This window comes from Salvelinus fontinalis, chromosome 31 (assembly GCF_029448725.1).
Source record: "Salvelinus fontinalis isolate EN_2023a chromosome 31, ASM2944872v1, whole genome shotgun sequence".
NCBI classification, from domain to species: Eukaryota; Metazoa; Chordata; class Actinopteri; order Salmoniformes; family Salmonidae; genus Salvelinus; species Salvelinus fontinalis.
In genome coordinates, this window is record NC_074695.1 from 5,219,593 (window position 1) to 5,230,314 (window position 10,722).

The following is a 10,722-nucleotide window of genomic DNA, read 5'->3' on the forward strand; positions in this document are numbered from 1 at the left end:
GGTATGGCAACTGCTCGGCATCTGATCGTAAGGCGCTACAGCGGACATACCCCAAGAGACTTGCAGCTGTTAATGCTGCAAAAGGTGGCTCTACAAAGTATTGACTTTGGGGGGGGGGGGGGGGGGTGAATAGTTATGCACACTCAAGTTTTCTGTTTTTTTTGTCTTATTTCTTGTTTGTTTCACCCCAAAAATATTTAGCATCTTCAAAGTGGTAGGCATGTTGTGCAAATCAAATGATACAACCCCCCCCCCCCCCCCCCCAAAAAAAAAAATTTCAATTTTTATTCCAGGTTGTAAGGCAACAAAATAGGAAAAATGCCAAGACGGGTAAATACTTTTGCAAGCCACTGTATGTATGCACCAGCTGGTATGATCAGACAAACTCGGGACGAGGAGATAACTAGTACTTTGTCTGTGTGTGTGTTAGGGGTCTAGCCCTACCTGTCCTAATATCACCTGTCCCCCTCCAGGTACGACCAGACAGCCTCGCGACGAGGAGATGACTAGTACTTTGTCTGTGTGTGTGTTAGGGGTCTAGCCATACCTGTCCTAATGTCACCTGTCCCCCTCCAGGTACAACCAGACAGCCTCGGGACGAGGAGATGACTAGTACTTTGTCTGTGTGTGTGTTAGGGGTCTAGCCCTACCTGTCCTAATGTGACCTGTCCCCCTCCAGGTACGACCAGACAGCCTCGCGACGAGGAGATGACTAGTACTTTGTCTGTGTGTGTGTTAGGGGTCTAGCCATACCTGTCCTAATGTCACCTGTCCCCCTCCAGGTACAACCAGACAGCCTCGCGATGAGGAGATGACTAGTACTTTGTCTGTGTGTGTGTTAGGGGTCTAGCCCTACCTGTCCTAATGTCACCTGTCCCCTTCCAGGTACGACCAGACAGCCTCGCGACGAGGGGATGACTAGTACTTTGTCTGTGTGTGTGTTAGGGGTCTAGCCTTACCTGTCCTAATGTCACCTGTCCCCCTCCAGGTACGACCAGACAGCCTCGCGACGGGGAGATATCAGGGGTTGATTACAACTTTGTCTCCATAGAAGAGTTCTTTGCCTTGGAAGAGTCTGGAGCCCTGCTGGAGAGTGGCAAGTTCAAGGGTGAGTACATTGAGTACAGTATTCGGTAGTAAACTGAGTACAGTATTCAGTAGTAAACTGAGTACAGTATTCAGTAGTAAACTGAGTACAGTATTCGGTAGTATACTGAGTACAGTATTCGGTAGTAAAATGAGTACAGTATTCAGTAGTAAACTGAGTACAGTATTCGGTAGTAAAATGAGTACAGTATTCGGTAGTAAAATGAGTACAGTATTCAGTAGTAAACTGAGTACAGTATTCGGTAGTAAACTGAGTACAGTATTCGGTAGTAAACTGAGTACAGTATTCGGTAGTAAAATGAGTACAGTATTCAGTAGTAAACTGAGTACAGTATTCGGTAGTAAAATGAGTACAGTATTCGGTAGTAAACTGAGTACAGTATTCGGTAGTAAAATTAGTACAGTATTCGGTAGTAAACTGAGTACAGTGTTCGGTAGTAAAATGAGTACAGTATTCGGTAGTAAAATGAGTACAGTATTCGGTAGTAAACCGAGTACAGTATTCGGTAGTAAAATTATTACAGTATTCGGTAATAAACTGAGTACAGTATTCGGTAGTAAAATGAGTACAGTATTCGGTAGTAAACTGAGTACAGTATTCGGTAGTAAACGGAGTACAGTATTCGGTAGTAAACGGAGTACAGTATTCGGTAGTAAACTGAGTCCAGTATTCGGTAGTAAAATGAGTACAGTATTCGGTAGGAAACGGAGTACAGTATTCGGTAGTAAACCGAGTACAGTATTCGGTAGTAAACTGAGTACAGTATTCGGTAGTAAAATGAGTACAGTATTCGGTAGTAAAATGAGTATGGTATTCGGTAGTAAACTGAGTACAGTATTCGGTAGTAAACTGAGTACAGTATTCGGTAGTAAACTGAGTACAGTATTCGGTAGTAAAATGAGTACAGTATTCGGTAGTAAACTGAGTACAGTATTCGGTAGTAAACGGAGTACAGTATTCGGTAGTAAACGGAGTACAGTATTCGGTAGTAAACTGAGTCCAGTATTCGGTAGTAAAATGAGTACAGTATTCGGTAGGAAACGGAGTACAGTATTCGGTAGTAAACCGAGTACAGTATTCGGTAGTAAACTGAGTACAGTATTCGGTAGTAAAATGAGTACAGTATTCGGTAGTAAAATGAGTATGGTATTCGGTAGTAAACTGAGTACAGTATTCGGTAGTAAACTGAGTACAGTATTCGGTAGTAAACTGAGTACAGTATTCGGTAGTAAAATGAGTACAGTATTCGGTAGTAAACTGAGTACAGTATTCGGTAGTAAAATGAGTACAGTATTCGGTAGTAAACTGAGTACTGTATTCAGTACCACTTGTCTTGTGAAAACATTTTTTTATGGGCTCCATAAAATGTTTGTGTAATGCTGACTGCAATTCAAATAGGAGACAAATGTTATCACAGTGAAAGTGTCAGTGTTTGGTGGTGGCTATGTGAGTCAGCTCTCTGAGAGAGAGAGAGAGAGAGAGAGAGAGAGAGAGAGAGAGAGAGAGAGAGAGAGAGAGAGAGAGAGAGAGAGAGAGAGAGAGAGAGAGAGAGAGAGAGAGAGAGAGTGTAATTCAGGAGTAAAGAGGATTTTCTCTCTAATCCCTATTCCTGTTTCCTGCTCTCTTCCTCTCTCTTTCTATCTCCTCACTGCCTTTTCTAATTCTCTCCCTCCATACCCAAATATCCTTATAGGATGAATGTGACTGAAATAGAACCTTCATTTCCACAAGTTCCAAAACGCTATTCCTTTTAAGTTTGCATTTATTCCACTTTATCTCCTCAGTGTCTCCGTATCCATTTGAAGTATGTGTGTGTGTGTGTGTGTGTGTGTGTGTGTGTGTGTGTGTGTGTGTGTGTGTGTGTGTGTGTGTGTGTGTGTGTGTGTGTGTGTGTGTGTGTGTGTGTGTGTGTGTGTGTGTGTGTGTGTGTGTGTGTGTGTGTGTGTGTGTGTGTGTGTGCGTGTGTGCGTGTGTGTGTGTGTGTGCTGCTCCAGATGCTTCATGCCTTAGACATTGGTCTTGTGATGTACTGTATGTTTTAACGTATTATTTTGTATTTAATGTAAATATCCACACAGTTCCAGTAGAAGTTTAGTCTAAGTTTTATTTACACTATGTATTTTTTTTTTTTTTTTTTTGTAACTCTCAAATTCATAGGCAGAGTTATAGGCTGGATCTTTTCCCCCGTCCACTTCCTGGTGGTTATTAAACACACTTCACTGTTCCATCCTATCAGGTAACTACTACGGGACGCCCCGCCCAGTCCACATCGGCCCAGAGAGCCCACCAATCACGTACCAGGAACACAGGAACCTGCTCCGGAACTTCAGGACACGCAGCAAGTCGCTAAGCAACCTGGAGAAGGCTGTGGAGGAGGGAGAGAACAGTGAGGAAGATTCTGGACTGTCAGGTATAATTACAGACACGCACATACATCTATTTATAAGGTATTAGCTAATACTACACCAAGGTACATTTACACCATAGCTACTGTATCTATTAAGTCTAGTTGTACAGAAACCACTGACCATATAGAGATAATATCACCTAATAAGTCAACCACTGACCAGACAGAGATAATATCACCTAATAAGTCAACCACTGACCAGACAGAGATAATATCACCTAATAAGTCAACCACTGACCAGACAGAGATAATATCACCTAATAAGTCAACCACTGACCAGACAGAGATAATATCACCTAATAAGTCAACCACTGACCAGACAGAGATAATAACACCTAATAAGTCAACCACTGACCAGAGAGAGATAATATCCCCTTATAAGTAAACCACTGTTGTGACTTTTGGCTATGAATATTCAAGATCATTTACTGATTAATTCCTGGAATAATTAATTGATCCAAATTATGTAATTGATTTGGTTTATCCTATCCAAATGAGTCTAAGAGGGGCACCATTACGGGGTTTGAAATAAAGAATCCCCTTGAATTAACTTTATCAGTAGTTAATCATTAACCGTCATACCATTAATCCTATTTCAACTATAGTCTTAGTCGACAGTCAATATAACTATATTCTCTTTCTGAATGGTCGTCGAGCTCCCAGAGTTCAAGAACGCAAATACTCGTTAATTTAAGGACTACAATGGATTAATTTCTACGTTTTATTACTAGACTAACATAGAGTGAAAATGACAGTTGTCTTACAGTTAAAAAAATAAAAAATAATCGCTAGGACCCATTTCTCACTTTTTTAAAACTCTTCACACTGTTCTCCTAATCCAACTTTCAGCTTGGCACAGCAGTTCATTTCACATCCAAAATGCACTAAAACTAACAAATCACTTCGTACGTGTCTCAAATCAACTCGTTCCGCCATAACACTAGCAGAGGTTGTCACCCAACAAGCATACGTTGTCACTCATAAAACAATGACCTTAAAAATACTATCGACAGGTAGCATTACACAATGTTTTCTTTTGTAAAATGTCTTTACATAACAATAATTACACCTCTCTACTGTTTAAGAATTAATTGCAGTATATATGTTACAGGAATGAATCAGACATGATGGGTTATGCATCAATATGTTTTATGTCATTGTTTCTGATGACCATATCAACGATTGCAGTTTCCTGCACAGCAGTTTAAATCCTACCTCTCCTGCCTGTGGGAGGTAACCATTGGGTCCTAAGCAGGAATACAAAAACAATTACACGTAAGTGGGTTTTGGAGGCTTTGCTCTGTTTTTGCTTCCGTAACGTGCAGTTCAGTCAGAAGCCCTTGCAGAATGCACATCGTGCCTGTTGTTTTGCCAGAAATGTCTCACAGTGGATGGCAACTGTTGAGCGTTGCAGATTTGTCAGCACTGTCAGACCAGCCTCTCTCATTGATAGACCATGATTTATAACATGATCAGTTATAGTGGCCCTCATCTCATCTGAGACTACAGCTCTTGATCTTCCTCTCAGTCTTCTTCCACCACGCATACGTACTCCTCTCCCTCTTCCACTCCCTCTCTCCCTCTCTCTCTCCCTCTCCCTCTTCCACTCCCTCTCTCCCTCTCCCTCTCCCTCTCCCTCTCCCTCTCCCTCTCCCTCTCTCCCTCTCCCTCTCCCTCTCCCTCTTCCACTCCCTCTTCCACTCCCTCTTTCACTCCCTCTCCCTCTCCCTCTCCCTCTTCCACTCCCTCTCTCCCTCTCCCTCTCCCTCTCTCCCTCTCCCTCTCCCTCTCCCTCTTCCACTCCCTCTCTCCCTCTCCCCTCTCCCTCTCCCTCTCCCTCTCCACTCTCCCTCTCCCTCTCCCTCTCTCCCTCTCCCTCTCCCTCTTCCACTCCCTCTTCCACTCCCTCTCCCTCTCCCTCTTCCACTCCCTCTCTCCCTCTCCCTCTCTCCCTCTCCCTCTCCCTCTTCCACTCTCCCTCTCCCTCTCCCTCTCCCTCTCCCTCTCCCTCTCCCTCTTCCACTCCCTCTCCCTCTCCCTCTCTCCCTCTCCCTCTCCCTCTTCCACTCTCCCTCTCCCACTCCCTCTCCCACTCCCTCTACCTCTCCCTCTACCTCTCCCTCTACCTCTCCCTCTTCCACTCCCTCTTCCACTCCCTCTCCCTCTCCCTCTCCCTCTCCCTCTCCCTCTCCCTCTCCCTCTCCCTCTCCCTCTTCCAGACACTCTTCTTCCTCTGTCAGCCACGTCTCTATCTCCGGCTGGGTCCATGTTTACATGTACAGCATCATTCCTAAAATGTCCCCTTTTGTATAGACGGTAATGAAATTGAAAGACTAACACCTGGTTAGGTGTTCAGCTACAACGGGAATCAGCTGTGGTTGGTCTAATTGTTTTGATAGTATGTCATTTTTTAGATTTGGAATATATTTCAATACGGTATTCACTGTAGAAATGTAGAGCATTTATATCTTATTCAATTTTGGGTTATTTTAGGTTTTGAACTTAAGTTGAACAGTTTTGCAAAGAGTATGTAAACATGTGCAAATTGGCCTGTAGGTACATAGAGTTTTGGTGTTGGTTGTGTCTGAGTGAGAAAATAATTCATGAAATTTGTAAGATGTAGTCATTGAATGCATTTTGTTCCAAAGCAATGAAAAATGATCCCCAGTTTAGCCACATAGACTGCTGTTGTCCTCACTGTGTGAAGAGTTATTAAAATGTGACCTAAGTATTGAGAAACGGGTCCTAGCGATTGTCCAAAAACCCTTAAATAAACCCAAGGTACAAATGGAACACATTGACATGGGAAACTCTACAGATCAATTGAAGCGGCTGATGTAGCCTAGCCACAGATCCGACACTACTTTAACAGGGTCTTTGGAGAATTGGAAATTCTTCTTTGTGAAAACGGGAGCAGAGGAGAGAATACAACGGGAAAGTTTGTAACTATAGGCTCCCTAATTAGGGATAAACCGACCCGGTAACAGACCCGCTGTGGACAGGGCCTGGACAATATCGTCAGATTGGAATGTTAACAGTGTTATTCAGATTAACAGTGTCACAATAATCAGTTGCTGCCACCACTTTTTACACAGAAAATAAATAAATAATTGGGTTCATACCGATCATGTAGTGGTCCATTCATTTGGATACATTGTTTAGAAGAGTGGTCAAATGTCAGATTTGGCACCATTCCCTCCTTAGAACAGAAGACGCATCAGGCTAAATATTGCTCTCTTATCCCACTTCCTTAGAATCAGCACATCATAAAAGTGTCTACATTTGACCCCCCCCATTGGGGTATATAAGGGGAGGAGGAGGAGGGACTAACTATGGTCCTTGTGGTAGAACTGGTTTGTAATCAAGGACAAGATGGGGTCTGTTTTTTCTCATTCAGGACAGGACATTTTGTAAAACATAACTGTGTTTTTCCATGTGGGGTAAGAGAGGTACAACAACACCTATAGCAACCACTGACCAGACAGAGATCATATCACCTAATAAGTCAACCACTGACCAGACAGAGATAATATCACCTAATAAGTCAACCACTGACCAGACAGAGATCATATCACCTACAGCAACCACTGACCAGACAGAGATCATATCACCTAATAAGTCAACCACTGACCAGACAGAGATCATATCACCTAATAAGTCAACCACTGACCAGACAAAGATAATATCCCCTAATAAGTCAACCACTGACCAGACAGAGATAATATCCCCTAATAAGTCAACCACTGACCAGACAGAGATAATATCCCCTAATAAGTCAACCACTTACCAGACAGAGATAATATCCCCTAATAAGTCAACCACTGACCAGACAGAGATAAGATCCCCTAATAAGTCAACCACTGACCAGACAGTGATAATATCCCCTAATAAGTCAACCACTTACCAGACAGAGATAATATCCCTTAATAAGTCAACCACTTAACCGGACAGTGATAATATCCCCTAATAAGTCAACCACTGACCAGACAGTGATAATATCCCCTAATAAGTCAACCACTTACCAGACAGAGATAATATCACCTAATAAGTCAACCACTGACCCGACAGAGATAATATCCCCTAATAAGTCAAAACCTGGGTCATGTTCAGTAGGGCAGTAGGAAATCAAAACGTTTTGAAACAGAGAACAAACATCATACTTAGTGGACAAGTTCAGGTAGTGATGTTCGAAGATAGTTTTCTCTTTGCGTTGCGCGTCTACTTGTATTAAGGGATCCATCCGTAGGATAACGTGGGAAGGGATCCATCCGTAGGATAATGTGGCAAGGGATCCATCCGTAGGATAACGTGGGAAGGGATCCATCTGTAGGATAATGTGGGAAGGGATCCATCCGTAAGATAATGTGGGAAGGGATCCATCCGTAGGATAACGAGCGAAGGGATCCATCCGTAGGATAACGTGGGTAGGGATCCATCCGTAGGATAATGTGGGAAGGGATCCATCCGTAGGATAATGTGGGAAGGGATCCATCTGTAGGATAATGTGGGAAGGGATCCATCTGTAGAATAATTTGGGAAGGGATCCATCTGTAGGATAATGTGGGAAGGGATTCATCCGTAGGATAACGTGGGAAGGGACCCATCTGTAGGATAATGTGGGAAGGGATCCATCCGTAAGGATAACGTGGGAAAGGATCCATCCGTAGGATAATATGGGAAGGGATCCATCCGTAGGATAATGTGGGAAGGGATCCATCTCTAGGATAACGTCGGAAGGGATCCATCCGTAGGATAACGTGGGAAGGGATCCATCCGTAGGATAATGTGGGAAGGGATCCATCCGTAGGATAACGTGGGAAGGGATCCATCCGTAGGATAATGTGGGAAGGGATCCATCCGTAGGATAACATGGGAAGGGTTCTATCTGTAGGATAACGTGGGAAGGGATCCATCCGTAGGATAACGTGGGAAGGGATCCATCCGTAGGATAACGTGGGAAGGGATCCATCCGTAGGATAACGTGGGTAGAGATCCATCTGTAGGATAACGTGTGAAGGGATCCATCCGTAGGATAACGTGGAAAGGGATCCATCGGTATGATAATGTGGGTAGGGATCCATCCGTAGGATAATGTGGAGAGGGATCCATCCGTAGGATAATGTGGCAAGGGATCCATCTGTAGGATAATGTGGGAAGGGATCCATCCGTAGGATAATGTGGGAAGGGATCCATCCGTAGGATAACGTGCGAAGGGATCCATCCGTAGGATAACGTGGGAAGGGATCCATCGGTATGATAATGTGGGTAGGGATCCATCCGTAGGATAATGTGGAGAGGGATCCATCCGTAGGATAATGTGGCAAGGGATCCATCTGTAGGATAATGTGGGAAGGGATCCATCCGTAGGATAATGTGGGAAGGGATCCATCCGTAGGATAACGTGCGAAGGGATCCATCCGTAGGATAACGTGGGAAGGGATCCATCCGTAGGATAACGTGGGAAGGGATCCATCCGTAGGATAATGTGGGAAGGGATCCATCCGTAGGATAAAGTGCCAAGGGATCCATCCGTAGGATAACGTGGGAAGGGATCCATCCGTAGGATAATGTGGGAAGGGATCCATCTGTAGAATAATTTGGGAAGGGATCCATCTGTAGGATAATGTGGGAATGGATTCATCCGTAGGATAAAGTGGGAAGTGATCCATCTGTAGGATAACGTGGGAAGGGATCCATCTGTAGGATAACGTGGGAAGGGATCCATCCGTAGGATAATGTGGGAAGGGATCCATCCGTAAGGATAATATGGGAAGGGATCCATCCGTAGGATAATGTGGGAAGGGATCCATCTCTAGGATAACGTGGGAAGGGATCCATCCGTAGGATAACGTGGGAAGGGATCCATCCGTAGGATAATGTGGGAAGGGATCCATCCGTAGAATAACATGGGAAGGGATCCATCTGTAGGATAACGTGGGAAGGGATCCATTCGTAGGATAACATGGGAAGGGATCCATCCGTAGGATAACGTGGGAAGGGATCCATCCGTAGGATAACGTGGAAAGGGATCCATCGGTATGATAATGTGGGTAGGGATCCATCCGTAGGATAATGTGGGAAGGGATCCATCCGTAGTATAATATGGGAAGGGATCCATCTGTAGGATAATGTGGGAAGGGATCCATCTCTAGGATAACGTGGGAAGGGATCCATCCGTAGGATAACGTGGGAAGGGATCCATCCGTAGGATAATGTGGGAAGGGATCCATCCGTAGAATAACATGGGAAGGGATCCATCTGTAGGATAACGTGGGAAGGGATCCATTCGTAGGATAACATGGGAAGGGATCCATCCGTAGGATAACGTGGGAAGGGATCCATCCGTAGGATAACGTGGGTAGAGATCCATCTGTAGGATAACGTGGGAAGGGATCCATCCGTAGGATAACGTGGAAAGGGATCCATCGGTATGATAATGTGGGTAGGGATCCATCCGTAGGATAATGTGGGAAGGGATCCATCTGTAGGATAACGTGGGAAGGGATCCATCCGTAGGATAATGTGGGAAGGGATCCATCCGTAGGATAATGTGGGAAGGGATCCATCCGTAGGATAATGTGGGAAGGGATCCATCCGTAGGATAACGTGGGAAGAGATCCATCTGTAGGATAACGTGGGAAGGGATCCATCTGTAGGATAACATGGGTAGAGATCCATCTGTAGGATAACGTGGGAAGGGATCCATCTGTAGGATAACGTGGGTAGAGATCCATCTGTAGGATAACGTGGGAAGGGATCCATCTGTAGGATAACGTGGGTAGAGATCCGTCTGTAGGATAATGTGGGAAGGGATCCATCCGTAGGATAACGTGGGAAGGGATCCATCCGTAGGATAACGTGGGAAGGGATCCATCCGTAGGATAACGTGGGAAGGGATCCATCTGTAGGATAACGTGGGAAGGGATCCATCTGTAGAATAATGTGAGAAGGGATCCATCCGTAGGATAACGCGGGAAGGGATCCATCCGTAGGATAACGTGGGTAGAGATCCATCCGTAGGATAACGTGGGAAGGGATCCATCCGTAGGATAACGTGGGAAGGGATCCATCCGTAGGATAACGTGGGAAGGGATCCATCCGTAGGATAACGTGGGAAGGGATCCATCTGTAGGATAACGTGGGAAGGGATCCATCCGTAGGATAACGTTGGAAGGGATCCATCCGTAGGATAACGTGGGTAGAGATC

General features: G+C 44.7%; 1 protein-coding gene across 2 annotated transcripts in view; it reads left to right on the plus strand.

Annotated features, from left to right (window-relative positions):
* LOC129829447 (membrane-associated guanylate kinase, WW and PDZ domain-containing protein 1-like) overlaps nt 1–10,722 on the plus strand; it is a 298,033-nt gene that overhangs the window by 118,249 nt on the left and 169,062 nt on the right. For both annotated transcript variants that reach the window (XM_055891146.1, XM_055891145.1), the window contains exons 4-5: nt 989–1,108; nt 3,345–3,518. In XM_055891146.1, coding sequence (XP_055747121.1) covers nt 989–1,108; nt 3,345–3,518 — 294 coding nt within the window. The remainder of the gene's footprint in view (nt 1–988; nt 1,109–3,344; nt 3,519–10,722) is intronic.